Source organism: Typha angustifolia, chromosome 15 (assembly GCF_048772165.1).
Source record: "Typha angustifolia cultivar Huaian chromosome 15, ASM4877216v1, whole genome shotgun sequence".
Taxonomy (NCBI): domain Eukaryota; kingdom Viridiplantae; phylum Streptophyta; class Magnoliopsida; order Poales; family Typhaceae; genus Typha; species Typha angustifolia.
In genome coordinates, this window is record NC_133253.1 from 9429151 (window position 1) to 9445143 (window position 15993).

The 15993-nt window shown below is 38.6% G+C and overlaps 2 protein-coding genes across 2 annotated transcripts; both read right to left on the reverse strand.

Annotated features, from left to right (window-relative positions):
• Positions 1-2451: 2451 nt before the first annotated feature.
• Positions 2452-6009, reverse strand: LOC140779353 (cell division cycle 20.2, cofactor of APC complex-like). Its single transcript, XM_073124378.1, has 8 exons — positions 5689-6009; positions 5487-5600; positions 5219-5395; positions 3898-4167; positions 3537-3639; positions 3117-3433; positions 2879-3028; positions 2452-2751 (listed from the first exon to the last, which is right to left on the reverse strand). Exons 1-8 carry the CDS (start codon positions 5770-5772, stop codon positions 2605-2607), a joined length of 1362 nt encoding a protein of 453 aa, XP_072980479.1. The 5' UTR covers positions 5773-6009; the 3' UTR covers positions 2452-2604.
• An 8011-nt stretch (positions 6010-14020) lies between these two features.
• On the reverse strand, positions 14021-15781 carry LOC140779475 (uncharacterized). The gene has a single exon (XM_073124552.1). The coding sequence runs from the start codon at positions 15779-15781 to the stop codon at positions 14021-14023; it is 1761 nt and encodes a 586-aa protein (XP_072980653.1).
• Positions 15782-15993: the final 212 nt, after the last annotated feature.

A 15993-nucleotide genomic window follows, 5' to 3' on the forward strand; every position in this document is an offset into this window, starting at 1 on the left:
ATTTTTCTCCGAGCACGTCGTCAGACAGGTCAGGTCGTAAGATCGAATCTGACAACCAACCACATATCTTGCTCGTGGTTGTGATCGCGTCATTCCTCATCGAATGCCACCGTCTCAAATTACGTCAGGTCGCCTCGAGTTAGGACGTCAATCTAGCTCGTTCTTGTTCGTGAACAATTGCATATTCGGCTCGATTTTTTTAAAAAGAAATTGTTTTAAGCCTAGCGTTCCTGTTTAATTTTTTTTAACCTTTTCTAATGTCTAATTTCGCGTAGTGTAGATAGAATATCATTAGCCGGTCTGATCAGTGTTTCCTTTGTTTTAAGGCTTGTAGAGAGTCGTCGGTGTTTCTCCTTTATCACAATAACTCTAATAAATGGTTTGCTTATATAGACAGGCTCTCTTGACACAACTCTTGGATCAAAGTCTGCATGCAAGGTGTTTGACACTTTGCCTTACTAGATACTCTGCTCTACTTGTGTTGGATATGCTTTTTTTTGCTTTATATTAATGTACTTACAACCAACAATGGCCGTGCCATGGGCACGGACCATGCCGGCCCTTGTCGACAGTGCGGTAAGAGGAGAAGAAAAAAAAAATAAGATACTCACTTTCGTCGTCGCCGACCACCGCTAGCCACTCACCTGCCGTCGTCGTCGCCCAAGCGCGTCGGGTGCCCTAGCCCGACAGAGAAGATGAAATCGAGAGAGAGAAAGAGAAATCAAGATTATATATATGAAAATTCCGAAAAACTCAAGTTGGAAAATTCAATTTAGATCTTATGGAAAAATTCATGACTTTATGTTTTGTTGTCCATTGACATTAATTGGAGGTTGCCTGCATACCTGTCGAAAAAGCTAGATCATGATATTTGTTTAAATCTGAAATTTAATATTCTGCAATAAGATTTCTATCGGAATGCTGTATTTGTCGTAATGATGTTCCAATTTGTACGTCGACATTATATCGGTTTGATAATGCTATCTTGATCTTTCATGTATGGTTATATTACAAGTCTCAGTATTATGTACATCAGTGTTTTCAAGTTGTAGTGTTATAATTCACTTTAAGTGTAGTTTAAATTTTAAATAGAAGAATCAGTAATAAAAGATGAAGAGTCCACCGTTTGTTGTTTAGGCCCTTTAGGGAACCTTGGAGCAGAGAGAGAAAGAGAGATTTGCTACAGAAGATGTTCTTATTGTTCATCAAGAAAGTCCCAAGGAATTTAATACTAGAAGTTCTGAGAGATTCCTTTTATTCTCTTCCAATTTCCAGAGTTCCACAGAATTGAATGCTAGAAGTAACAAGGAAGAGATTCCTTTTATATTCATATATATTTTGACGTGTTCAAAGGTCTATGAAACTAATCATTGAGATTATTAATATTTGAACTGTTACTTGGAGCATATGATAATGAACTCAACTCAATTTAATGCTCTTTCAAAGTGAAAGTGAAATGAATTGATAATATCTCCCTTCGTAGAGCTATTTCATAGTGATTTAATGACCAACTGCTCGTATCAACATCAGAACGGTAAGTGGAGTGAGCTTTATTTCAAGAATTAGGCTGTGTGTTCAGCACTACATGTTTAAGATGAACTGTAAACGTTCTGCACCCCTGGCTAGTAGGAGAAGCATATCTATTGGATGAAACCCTTCAGTTTTTCTCTCTATCCATCTACCATTATAATGCTGGAGATCAGACGCTACTAGGAGCTGGCTATTGTTCTATTGTTCTTAGTTTCCTACAGATTCAAGGTTCAATTGGACTAATGTTCACAGCACTGAAATAGTTCGATGTGCCTCTGCAACTTACGGTAAAAGCAAAAATTATATAGACATGGTGTCTGATGAACTCAAGGGCAGATAGCTGCATATGAGAGAAAATTTCTAGAACAGAAGCTAGTGAGAGAAGCCAAATACAAATGATACTACTGAAAATGTATTCCATAATCAGATTTTTACTCTGCAAGGGGTTCACTATACTGCATCAGAGTCCAAAAACTGAGGTGCCACAGAAATAAACCATATCAGCAAGATGCATTTCTGAAAGGTTTATTAAAGTTTATTTAATAAACAAATTGTGAAGAGGATTGATTCTATGTAGTATATATGGCAATTTTAATATCTCATTCATAACAGTGGGTTATCTAGAAATATGATCAACATTAATGTGGAATCAAGAGTAAATAGTTATTCTACAAGATGAAATTAGTTTTAAAGATACAACTGTAAGTTAGCATCATCATGATCATATGAACATATAGAATCAAATGCAATTGGCTCACAGGAAAGTACTCAAATAGCTTATGTATAACTTTATTTCCTCAAAGTTTCTTCTAATGAAAAATCAGACACAGAAGACTCTTGGCAAGGTAAGAAGAAAATTAAAAGTTTTTATTTCCAAGGAGGCGGCAGTACACTTTTTACAATTCCGCAAAAAGAAAATAGGAACTAGCAGAAAGACCCTTCTTCTAGCTTCTAATATACAAGGGAATAAATATAAATTGGAGAACAGAACATCAACCCTTGCTATGCTAAGCCTTCATATATACACTATACTAGAACTTACAAAATTGTGTGCTCCAATAGTAATGGTCTGTATCACCTAATGTGCATTCTCTTCAATGAAAAGATGCTATCTCTATCATGATCAACCATCTTCGAGGAAGAAGGAGGTGGTTCAAATGCCTTCCAGAAACAAATCATTTCATCAGCTGCAGCTGACACTACGGTTGAACCATCTGGGCTCTGCATTAAGGGATGATGACTATAACTATCAATGTTGAAGAGAATACCTAGAACATTGTAACAAAAGCAACAGGGGATTTTCTAATGCAACTTTTTTTGTAGAAGAGTGTTCATATTGCTTCCGAACCTGGCAAAGGTGTAGAACTCTGGCTGTGTGGCCTGTTAGATCACCAATTTTCGACATCAAAGGGTATGACCATAAACTTAGCTGATTCTGGTTGTAACCATGGGCACTCAAAATTTCCTTCTGGTACCTGTTCCATTCTAGTGCACAGACCTGTTTAATAACATCAATCTTATATTAGATTACTGTTAGAATGATTCCATAAAGGATAATGTTATCCATTAAAAGATATGAGATTTACCTGAGAACCAGTGTCTATACTTTTGGTACACTTGCCGTTCTGGACATTCCATATCTTAATACAACGATCAGTAGTTCCACCACCAGAGGCCAGAGTATTTGATTTAAATGGACACCAAGCTAGGGCCCTTACTGCTGCAGAGTGGTCATTAAACCTGTGAAGGTACCTTGAGGATCTCATGGCAGAGGAATCCCACACATGTACAAGGTTGTCATTGCCACCACTGGCAAGTTTCTCTCCTCCTTCAGACCATTTCAGGCCACAAACTTCATCAGAATGCGCACGAAGATGTGATGTAGATCCACCTGCCGATCTCACTAGAGAAGCGATTATAGTAAGAAAAAGAAAACATCTGACATGATATTTTCCCCTTAAAAATCTTAGAAGATAAACTGTATGAAATAGAATGAATCAACACACCATCATGATTAATGATCGAGGCATCACGGCTCCCAGATGTCAAAATGTGATGGTTCCAAGAAAGGCTTCCGACCCTCAATGAATGCCCTTCAATAGTTCTCACCTGTTGCAAAGGCCAAGAAATCTAAGAGCTGAAGATATTACTATTTACACTTAGATTACAATAAATCCAAACTGCAACTGCAAACAGCTAGGTACAACTTTTATAAAGTTAGTTCTAATACTAGAAAGAAAACTTATAAGGATAAGAATGAATCCTCAGGGAAAAGTGTACCATACCAACTGCAACGATGTTAGTTCCTTAATACTACAAAGAAAGCTTACAAAGATAAGAATGAACCCTCAGGGAAAAGTGTCATACCAACTGCAACGACATTGCATCCCAGAGCTCAATTTGAGATGTTGCAAATCCGACAGCCAGTGTCCTCCCATCACCAGTCCAGGCAACACTAGTTGGGTAGTCATTATCATTCTCCGACATTAGCAGCAATTGCACCTCACGAGTCTCAGCTTTCCATAAGTACAATGAACGGCCTAGTGCAATAGCCAGAATATTCTCCTTTCCCCAGTCAATTAGGTTCAGATAGTAGTCATCGATCAGTTTTGGCCCATGCAGTATCTGATCTGCAGACTGTTTTAATGTTCAGAAAAGAAAATAAATAAACAATGAACTAGATTATAAAATAATTGAATTTAGATTCATTCAAAAATATTATGTCTATAATCATTGAGGAATGCATACAGAAACATTCTCATTCAGATAGTTCCTCTACATAAAGAATTCCTCATTACAAACTCTTGCAGTATTCATTGAGGAATGCATATAAGAACATTCTCATTTAGATAGTTCTTCTACATAAAGAATTCAAACTCTTGTAGTATTCATTGCGAAATGCATATAAAAACATTCTCATTCAGATAGTTCTTCTACATAAAGAATTCCTCATTACAAACTCCTGTAGTATTTATGATATTCAGACTCATCAAGTCACTGCCTCAGCCACTAGCATATGAGAACCTAAAGGTTTAGAAGCAAATTAATTCATGACGGACATTCTGTATTTGACTTCTGAAGAGTTGTTTACACTCCACAGCTAGCATAAGCAAAAACCATTTATTGAACCACAAAAAGGAACTACTCTGCCTATTTGAATGTACCAAATATATAGTTTTCAATCCTTCATTATATTGAATAATATCCATCTAGAAAGGCTTCCCACTCATTTTTTATTTACTCATATCACTAGCTACATTTTTCTCTTTTGCTAAATGCACAAAATGACTCCTCATTTTCTGGTCTATTTCCAAAAGAACTATTCAGTCAAATGGAATATCCTAGATATATTTCATTATTGTTATTACTGCCCTTCATATGGTTTTCCATGCAAAGATGGGAAAATGAGAGAGAAGGACATTATCTCTTAAGAGGTGCTCTTTGCAAATGTATCTGGAAAAAAAAGGGAGTCTATTTGCAAATATGTCAAAAAGGATGAGTTCTTTAGTAGCAAAGTTAAAATGTAGGTTTCTAATATGCAAAAAGACCTCATTAATATTACATATCCAAACTAGATTAACCAGAATTCACCCAGAGAATCAAATTTTTGATCTTTTCTGAATTGGCAAAAATGAATGTTTGTTGCTTCCAGTTACTGAATTAGCAAAAAGGAATGTGTTTTACTCACAGTTGGAAGATGACGAATTGGTTTGATGGTTCTAGTTTTCTCTCGATCTTCCATCATCTCATCCACAAGCAGCAGACTCCTCCTGCAACCGCTTGGGCTCTTGAAAGGCAACATCTTTTTTGGCTTCCCTTCCGAATCCAGTGTCAAGTTCTCCTCTATCTGCCTCTTATACTCCCCCTGAACAAGGGGGGAGAACGAAACCCAATTAAGAAAAAGAACAGCCACGTAAAGATAACGCAAATTACCAAAGACGAATAAGATCAAACACCTTAGGTGTTGATACCACAGAATTGTCTGGTTGTTTCTTGAGTCCCCTCTCACACAGAGCAGCGCCGGCGAAATCGAGATCCATGAGACTCCTCGTGGGTATGAACCGATCACCCTGCGAAGCCACGAACCCATTCAGGAAAAGGGTTTCAAGAGCGGAACTAGAGGAGGACGAGGGAGGAGGTAGATCCGATTTGGCTTACCGGGCAGTGGAATTTCGTCGAGGTCGGGGAGTACCACTCGCGCTCTCGAAGCCTCATCAAAGGCGAGTTCATCTCGTACCCCATACGAATCCGATCGAGGGGAATCGATCGGTAGTCGAAGCAGAGAATTGCTAAGATCACAATCTTGGTGCAGCTCGGATCTTGGGAAAGAAGAACAGGGGATTTTTGGGAGGGATTTGGTTTTCTTGAGGTTGGAGAAGATGAGGAGGAGGGAAGAGTTTATAGTTGGGTATCTCAACGGTCTCATTGGATTCAAATCAGAAGATTTCCCTTTCCAGCTTCGCCGACTTCCGCTTCCCGCCCTTTCTTTTCCTCCCTAACAACCGAAAGATAACTGGATTTTCCGAGCTCATTTTTGAAGAAAACCTAAATTACATTTACACCCCTGAAGAATAACATTATATCACAATGCTCCGAACACTCCACATTTGACAAAAAGATTTTTCTCTCTCTTATTTATTTTAATCTTAATAATTTTACTGAATTTTATTAAACTTATTTTTCATCTATAATTAATTTAATTAATTTAGGTTTTTCATTAAGTTTCTAAAATAATGTAATATCCTACTCCAATCGTGTAATGTGATATAATGTCAAAAATCTCTCGGAAGCCAAATTGATACATTTTAGATACTAGAAGGGGGCAAAATGCAAAATTGACACATTTTATATCACTGAGTGCTCATAGTTGTAGGAAAGGATTCAAATGCATTTTGGTGGACACAAAAAAGTCCCAAAGTATTACCAAAAAAATATAATAAAATATTTATTATTTTATTATTATTATTTTTTTATTTCACTATCTTTTATTGCTCAGTTTAAGGTATAATATATTTTATTGTTAAGTTTAAATTTCTAATTTAATTAGTCATCTAATATAGTACCATTACTGAAGCTAATTTTATTAAGAATTCGTTTACAACTTAAGCCCCGTGAAATTGGCATAAGTCAAACTAGTCTAGTATTTAGTTTAATACTAATATAAATAATAATTAGTATATTTAATGTAATATAAAATTAATATTAAAGTATTAAATAATAATGAAATTATATTAGAAATTAATGATGTTTAAAACATATAACGAAAATATCCTTAAGTATATTTAAAGTAATAATAGCGAATAGTATTTTTTTTAAAATTATATTAATTTTTATTAAAATTGCAAATCTAAAATCTCTATATACTTGCACTATAAAAAATAATCATCTACTACGTTGTTACAGCGGAAAAAACTTAAACTGTTTATATAAAATAATTATATATTAGAAAATATAAAAATATATAATTATAAGTGTGCAGTTATATAAAATAATTATATACTAAAAATTATAAATAGACACCGCGAGATAATACAAGATTAATTATTAGCCACCATTCTATATAAAATAATCATGCAAAAAAAAAAAGACATTATAAAATAATACGAAATTATAAGCATACATTATATGAAATAACAATGCACTAAAAAATATAAGAAAATATTATAGGTAATATAGAATTACTTACATTTTATATAAAATAATTATGTACTAAAAGATATAAAAAAAACACTAAAAGATATAAAAAAAACACTATAAAATAATATAGGATTATAAACTCATATTCTATATAAAATAGCTAGAGAATATAAATAAACACTATAAGATAATACAAAATTATAAGCTCTTACTCTATATAAAATAATAATGTGTGTATAATATAAATAGGCACAGCTGAAAAATACTAGTATTACAAACTAGATCTAAAAATATTTAAGTATAATAAAATTAAAAAAATTTGTTTTTAATTAAATTATAATTTATGCTCTATGTTTTCACTATTTATAAATAAAATCCAACAATTTAAAAAAATGTACAAAAAAATACCCATAAATATAAACCGAAATATTTTATTAGTTCGTACCTCTTATAAGACTCAATTTACAATATAAACTACAAGATAAAATATTCTATATAAATTTTCTTTATTTTAAAACAATAAAAGTTAAATGGTAAATTCCCATTATGATAAGGTGCCAAATCGCCGATGCATAGTGTAACCTATTAAATTTCCAAATATATGCAATTGCAACGATAAAAGATCAACAAATGAATTGGGGGTACTTTTCATGTCACCCATAGCAATTGGAATGTAAACATAAGCGGCCCATTCAAGGATCAAATCACTTATCCTTGATCAATCTTAATTTGTGCTTCTCAATAACTCTTCTTATATATGTTGCTCTTCTTACTTTTTCTTTAATAAATTTACTTCAAGGATCAACACATCATACACCAACTTAATTTTTCTGTAACCCCAGAAGAAGAAAAAAGAAAAGAAAAGAGAAAAGAAAGAGAATTATTATTCCAAGAAGGAGTCGACTTGATCAGTAGAGCGGGTGAAGGCAAGAACGTCGGGAAGAGACCTCGCCTTCTCCTCCTCCTCCTCCTCCTCCTCCTCCTCCTCCTCCTCTCTTGGTGTTAATACTGGCCCTGCCTTTGAGATGGCCTCATGGATCAACATCACAGCCGTCGGATTAAGAGAAGAAGGAGTATCGCCACCGTTCTCGTGCATACTACCGTTGGCCTGCTTCATTTGCTTCTCTTGTTCCATGATCGATTCGCTGCTCTCTCTCTCTCTCTCTCTCGCCAAACGAAGAAGGAGAGTTCGTATATGTAACCATGGTTAGCCTCTTCCAAACAAGGCACGTGTACTCACCAGGGACACGTGTCGAGGAATCGGACAATTGAGATTGCCTCCCGTGTTAAAATCTCGTGGGGTGTAATCGGAACTTTCCTTTACCAATATGGATTCCTGAAAATATTATTTATCATTTTAATATTTTTTAATCAAATATTGTAGACAATCACCGAGCAAATTTGTCGCTAAAAAGGACTATTTGGCTAGCTAAGTTACCATGTCATAATTTAACATAAAAAATATTGAATTAGTTAGTGTTTTATATCAAGAAAAAAACACTAGACAATTTAATGCTTTTAGAAAAACTCAAAGCTCTTTAGCCTTAAGTGTTTAACATAAATTTACATACTCTAGAGAAAATGTTGAATTTTTTTCATAAACTATTGAATAGTTAGAGCTTTCACTATTTCTAAAGTGAATTATTGAATAATTTAATTGTTTCAATAGTGAAGCAAGGCATGTGGAGGTGCCACGTGCCCCCAGCAACCGACTCGACCAACCGTTGGTCGTAGTGGGACTACCAACACAAACTCTCTCTCTCTATATATATAAAGTGTCCTCCTCCACCTCACTCTCAAACTCTCTTTCTTTGCCCTCTGCCGACTTCAACCACCTTCGACGACCGTTGGTACGCCGCCATCAAGCAGTCCTACTGATGAGCTCTTCCCCCATATTCTTTTCTCTTGTAGCTTCTCTCTTTATTTCTCTCTAGGGTTCAAGCTTGCTAGGAACTAAGCCATTAGCAAGAGGCTAGTCGCTAGCTCGCTAGTAGCAACCAGATCTCTCCGTATCGACCATTCATCCTTCTTCTTTTTCTTCTACTTCTTTGATTTTTCGTCCCTTCTAGTGCAATAGTGCTAGTTTGAATCCAGCATTATAGCAATAGTTTTTTTTCCTTTTTTTTCTTTTTCTTTCTAGTCTTCTCTATTAATTATTCCTTTTACTTTCCTTACATAATTTAAATTAGAATTTTTAACAGTATTATTCAGTAATGTGTTATGAACCAGATTTGGAATGATCCGTTAATAGGATGATCCTGAGATTTTGAAGGTAATAATCTCAAAAGTTTCGGATATATTGGCTTTGAAATGAAGTCAATCGAAGATTTGGATGAAAAGTTATGATTGAAATAGTAGAATAAGGTCGAAGTAGGGCAGAATAGTAATTAACCATTGTTGCGGCGGTCGTCGGAGGGTTGTGGACGACCGTAAGGTAGGGTGGTTGCTGGTGGAGGAAGGTGACTAGGGTTTGGAAAGTTAGGATGCTTCTATGGCTAGGATCTACTACTAGAAAGTTAAAGGCAATCTAACGACTAAAGTAAAAGATAAAGACGATAAGGAATATTTGGCTAAACCTAGATTCATCCCATAATTTTATCAAACACATGTCTACTCCTATTTATAGAAGTAAAAATTTCTAGCGAATTAGATCCACATGCGAATTATTTGATTTATTTAAAATTTAAAACAATAAGATAAAGTTAAGTAACTAACTTGACTCGACTCGACTTGACTTAACTTAACCCATATGGTTAGATCGTAACATAATGTGTTATACATATGTAGATGATTATACATATAATATATCAAGTAATACGATCATTAGCTAAATGCAATAGGTACAATTATTTATTATAAGCATTTATATTATGGCTTATATAATTATAATAGGTATAATTTACAATAAATATATCTATGGCCTATATACTTTTATTAGATTAATACACATTGCTTTATTAATTATAATCAAATTCATATATACTCATATTCATATTTAGTGTTATATGTATTTATATTTTATTATTAGCAATTTAATATATACTATTATGTATAGAATGAAATAGTAGAATTATATATTTATTATTTTATATGATTAAATAAAGACTTGTTTATGTGTAATTCTTTATTAGTCAAGCAAAAGTAAGAATCACAACATAATTATAATTAGGTTTTATATATACTTATGTTCTTATTTATAAATATACATATTTAGCTATTGTATGTTTTGTACAAAAAAGAAGAAGAAAAGAATAACCATTATCTACTTAATCTGTATTTAGCAAAACTAGCTTTACTAATAAATAAGCATAGTTTATAGTAGTAGTATATTAATGTTATCGGGATTAAATGTATACTATAAATCTAATTACTTAAGAAAAATAAAAGGAGTAACTAGAAACATAATAAGTTACCATATTTTATATAAATATATTTTAATTGGATAAACGACTAGCTTCTTACTATCTAAATATTTTCACCCCTTATTTGAGATCTTATGAATTCTAATGGCGATAAGTTGATTTTTGATTAACGAATATAAGGAATACGTCTTTTGAGTATTCTATGATCATACAGTGAGTACTCTTACCCTCTATATACCATTTCCAAATTAGAATATATTATTATATAATATATGTATGCATCATTCTTCTGCTTTCAGTATGATTATATAATCGTATATAGATTTGATTAAATATAAATATATTATTATATATAATTATAAAGTTGATTTCTAGCAGAAGTGTGCATGTGATAAACATATGATTAGATAATGCATTGTATCATTTTTTTTTGGACTTCTTTACTACATAAATTCTTGATACACATAATTTATTATAATGCTAGATAAATGCATATAATCTATTATTTAGAAGAAGTTCATAAAGTCATATTAGTATGTAGTTGATAGAAAGCATTAAGATATTCAAGTGGGCGCTAGAGTTAGGGGTGTTGATCGCTAGAGATGCAATCTTATAGCCTACATCCAAGGCCAAAATAGTCTGCGTGCGCAATAGACTTTCGAGCATACTGTCACGGATTAAGTCTTTGAGATAGACAAAGACCGCGCGATACTCAACTTTCAAGTAGCAAAGTTAGGTCAGTCGTTCACTTCATAAGCGATGCACCTGTTTTTGGATTGCGACAAAGCAAAGACAAGCAAAATACAATGTTTGGCAAACAAGTTTGCGATTCTCTATTAATTAGAAAAGAAGTTACAAGACATGCCAACGACAAGAAATTTAAAGGGGCAGGATAGCCATCGAGGGCAAAATGAACATCATTGAACCAATGGCACTTCGGTTGCGAAGCTAGCTCACTTAATACTTCTCGATAGTTCTCCTATACTACTAAGTATGAGCATCCCCAATTCTGCAACCCGGGTAGGGGTGTAAATGAGCCGAGCCTGAGTGAGCCGGCTCTGGCTCAGGCTCGGCTCGAAATTACTTTCGAGCCTCATAATGTTGCTCAGGCTCGGCTTAGCTCAACTCGAGCAAAGCTCGAGCTGAGCCTAACTCGAGCAAAGCTCGGGCTCGATTAGAGGATGAGGCGGTGGCGACATGGACAGCGGCTTGCTGAAGGAGTCGGAGATGGATGGAGGAGGAGGCGATGACGAGGAGATGGTGAATAAAGGAGGAGGAGGAAGCCGATGGAGTGGACGAGGAGGAGGCCAACGGCGGAGGAGGAGGAGGCCGACGGAGAGGAAGGCGTGGCGCCGTGGTGGTGGCTTGCCGTCGTTGCCGATGGAGGCTGACGGGGAGGGAGGAGGTGGCGGCGCGTAGGGTGAGGTTAGGAGTGGTGATCGGGTGGGTGAGGGTGAGGGTGAGGGTGAGGGTGAGAGTGAGGGTGAAGGCGAGGGTGGGGTGGGTGGGGGAATTGAGGATGGGGAAGGTGATGTGATGGGCAAGGTGAAGTGATTAATGAGGGTGGGGTAGGTGAGGGTAGGTGTGAGGATGGGGTAGGTGAGGGTGATGAATGTTGAATATGTTACGGGTGAGGATGGGTTAGTGAGGGACACATGGCAATATTTCTTTATGCCACGTGTCCTTAGTTATAGGGAGTCAGGCTATCGAGCCTATCGAGTCGAGCCTGAGCGAGCCGCCTCCAGCTCAGGCTCGGCTCGATATTAATTTCGAGCCTATTATGATGGCTCGGGCTCGGCTCAGCTCTGATCGAGCCGAGCCGGACTCGAGCTTCACCCGAGCCGAGCCCCAGCCGAGCCCGAGCTGCTCGTCAAGCCTGACAGCCCTAAACCTGGGGGGTTCAAAGGTCTTGTCGGGCATTACATTTTGAAAGTAAGCTCCATTTGGGTTTTGGCCCATGAGTTTTATAGGCACGTGCGGGGAAAAACCCAAACTAGTGTTGCGACGACACTAATATTGCGATCCCAAGGTTGCTTCGCAAGGAGCTCTTGAAGGAAACCAAAAGACACTCAAAAACATGCAAAAGACATGGGGTTGGCATCCCATTTACATACTCAAAAAGCGAAAAATACAATAGGACCGACATTGCGAACAAAACGGTCCTAACAATAGGACCCACTGACACTCTTTGAGCAGTTCTCTTCGCAAGTTGTTTGCCCGTGGCATGTACACGCGGTTTCCTTTTGTCATGATGAGTCCCTCCTGGACCCAAAACCGTCGCGTCTTGCCTTCATCTATAAGCTTCTTGAGAGTCTCTGCCATCGAATCACTTTGCATCCCCTCACGAATCTTCTTCAAAAGCGATGCTTGCACTTGACTTATACTCTCGTTTACCACCGCTTTGAGAGTAGCCAATTCCGCCTTGCGGCTTAAGGCATCCGCAACTTGATTTGTTTGACCTGGTTTGTATTCCAAAACCATGTCGAATTCCGCCAAGAAGTCTTGCCATCTTGCTTGCTTTGGAGAGAGCTTCTTTTGAGTCTGAAAGTAACTCAATGCCACATTGTCGGTCTTCACAACAAAGCGAGACCTAAGGAGATAATGCCTCCAAACACGAAGGCAATGTATGACTGCCGTCATCTCCTTTTCATGCACCATATACCTCCGCTTCGTATTATTCAACTTGCGGCTTTCATAGGCAACCGGATGTCCTTCTTGCATAAGAACTCCTCTGATGGCATAATCTAAAGCATCCATGTGAACTTCAAACGGAAAGGAGTAGTTTGGCAACTGCAATACAGGTTCCTCCATCACCGCTCTCTTCAAATCAGCAAAGGCCTCTTGACATTTGCTAGACCACTCCCATGAGCGGTCCTTCTTCAGCAAATCAGTCAGCGGCACAGCCCTCCGCGAGTAGCTTGCAATGAACCGCCGATAATAGTTGACAAGCCCCAAGAATAAACGAAGTTCTGTCACCTTCGAAGGGGCTTGCCAATCATGAATGGCACGAACTTTCTCCTTGTCCATGCGAATGTGTCCTCCGCCAACTTGGTGTCCAAGGAACATGATTTCCTCTTGTGCAAAATAGCACTTCTCCTTCTTCACAAAGAGGGAGTGTTCCCTTAGCACTTTGAAGATGGCTTTGAGATGTTGGATGTGCTCTTCCAACGTCTTGCTGTACACCACGATGTCGTCGAGGTAGACCACCATGAACTTGTCAAGATACTCATGGAACAGCTGGTTCATGAGTGTACAGAAGGTTGCAGGGGCATTCGTCAAACCGAATGGCATCACCAAGAATTCGAATGCGCCATAACGTGTCACACACGTTGTCTTTGCTTCATCGCCTTCCGCAACTCTGACTTGCCAATACCCCGACCGCAAGTCCAATTTGGAGAAGTACCGCGCTCCTCCAAGTTGATCAAACAAGTCCGCAATGAGAGGGATTGGGTACTTGTTTTTTATCGTCACTTTGTTCAAGGCGCGATAGTCTACACATAGTCGTAGACTCTCCCATCATGCTTCTTTTGAAATAGCACCGGCACCCCAAACGGTGTCTTTGAGCTACGGATCAACCCGCCTTTAAGCAACTCATCAAGTTGCTTCCGAAGTTCCGCCAACTTCGGAAGAGACATGCGATATGGTGCACGGGCTGGAGGCTTTTTCCCTGGCTCCAACTCGATCTTGTGATCCACTGCTTGCCGAGGAGACAAGGTCTTTGGCAATTCGGGCGGCATGACATCCCCAAACTCCTTCAAAACCCTTGCGACCCCAAGAGGAATTGGGCCATTCTCCAAAGGATCTGCCTCTAGCTTCAAGGCCGCCAAGAATGTTTGCTCACCCTTCTTGACACCCTTCTTCAGCTGAAGTGCTGAAAGTTGCTTTGTCTCCTTTGTCGTCGTCTTCGCCACCGGGACGACACAAGGGGACTCATCCCCCATCATGCAAAGAGCATTAAGAAACGGCATAGGCACTCCTCTCGCCGTTTGTAGAAATTCCATCCCAAGAATGACTTGGAAGTCATCCAAAGGAACCGCCATGAAGTTGGCCTTGCCCCTCCAAGACCCAACCGCAACATGTATGTCCTTCGCTTGTCCGGCGATTGGTTGAGACTTCGAATTCACCGCCTTCATTCGACTTGAGTCCTTTGAAAGGAGCAACCCAAGTCGTTGTGCTTCATGGTCCGCTATGAAGTTGTGAGTGGCGCCAGCGTTAACCAACGCCTTCGTCGACTTTCCATTGAGCTCAATGTCGACGAACATTAGCTCATTTGGCTTTCGATTCTTTGAAGGCAAAGACTTCCGCTTCTCCCCCACTTGAGCCTTTAGTACATTTAGAAGCCGCAATACCCCCATGTGAGGGCCCTCCGTCGACTTCTCATCGTCGCTCTCCGAACTTTGCTTTTGGACTTGCACTGCATTGAGCGACTTCCTTTGCGGGCAATTCTTCACAAAATGTGGCCCTCCGCATAGGAAACACCCCTCCTTGGGACTCTTGCTCGGTTTCACACCCTTTTGCCAAGACCCATTCTTCTCGCTTTGCATCACCCCTTTGCCTTTCGGCCTCTGGGGCTTTGCATTACTCATCGAAGGCTTCTTCTTTAGGTTTTCAGGGGCTGAATAATCCGTCAAGAGCTCCGCCACAGCTTGGGCCGCCGCTAAGTCAGGAATGTCTCGACGTCGCAACTCTGTTTGTGCCCAAGGCTTCAAGCCTTCCAAGAAGTGAAAAGGCTTGTCCTTCTCCGACATATCCCGAATGTCTAACATGAGTGTTGAGAATTGTTTGACGTATTCTCGAATCGACCCCGTCTGTGTGAGATGTCGTAAACTCCGTCTTGCGATGAACTCCACATTTTCAGGAAGGAACTGCACCTTCAGCTCCCTTTTCAAATCCTCCCAAGTATTGATGTTGCAGCGGCCTCCTTGGATGTCCTCATAATGAGTCCGCCACCATAGCTTGGCATCCCCGTCAAGGTACATCGTTGCAAATGTGACTTTGGTTTCTTTCGAGTCCGGTCGCACCACCCGAAAGTATTGCTCAACATCGAAAAGAAAGTTCTCCAACTCTTTGGCATCCCTTACGCCCTTGTAGCAGCACAGTTCCGACACTCTGACCCTTCCAGAATGTCCCTCTGCGTGTCCGGCGGGTTGCACGGTGCTCATGGCTCTCGTGAGTACCGTCACCCTTGCGGAGAGGTCCACTAGCTGCTCTTTGAGATGTTGGACAGCTTCTTTGGTGTTGTCTCGCAACATCTCGACCTCGTCGTCGATGTGTTGCTGATACGCCTACAAGCGATCCACCCTATCGCCGAGAGTGTATATTTGAGCAACACTAGCACTCAGTTGCGAGATGTGTCCCTCCATGTCGTCAATCCGCTACCTGTTACTTTGATGCCTTTCAGAATCGCTCAGATGTGGTTCTGTAATCAGCACTGGCATTGCTGGTCCTTTGCCCAAATCTGTTG

What these genes read in the sequence shown, in the direction of transcription:
- LOC140779475 (XM_073124552.1), bottom strand. Translation starts at nt 15,781, where the DNA reads ATGTTGCGAGACAACACCAAAGAAGCTGTCCAACATCTCAAAGAGCAG.
- LOC140779353 (XM_073124378.1), bottom strand. Translation starts at nt 5,772, where the DNA reads ATGGGGTACGAGATGAACTCGCCTTTGATGAGGCTTCGAGAGCGCGAG. An exon ending in CAATTCGTCATCTTCCAACT is followed by an intron (nt 4,168 to 5,218) that starts GTGAGTAAAACA and finishes ACATTAAAACAG; the next exon opens with TCTGCAGATCAGATACTGCA. An exon ending in CTCGATCATTAATCATGATG is followed by an intron (nt 3,434 to 3,536) that starts GTGTGTTGATTC and finishes TCGCTTCTCTAG; the next exon opens with TGAGATCGGCAGGTGGATCT.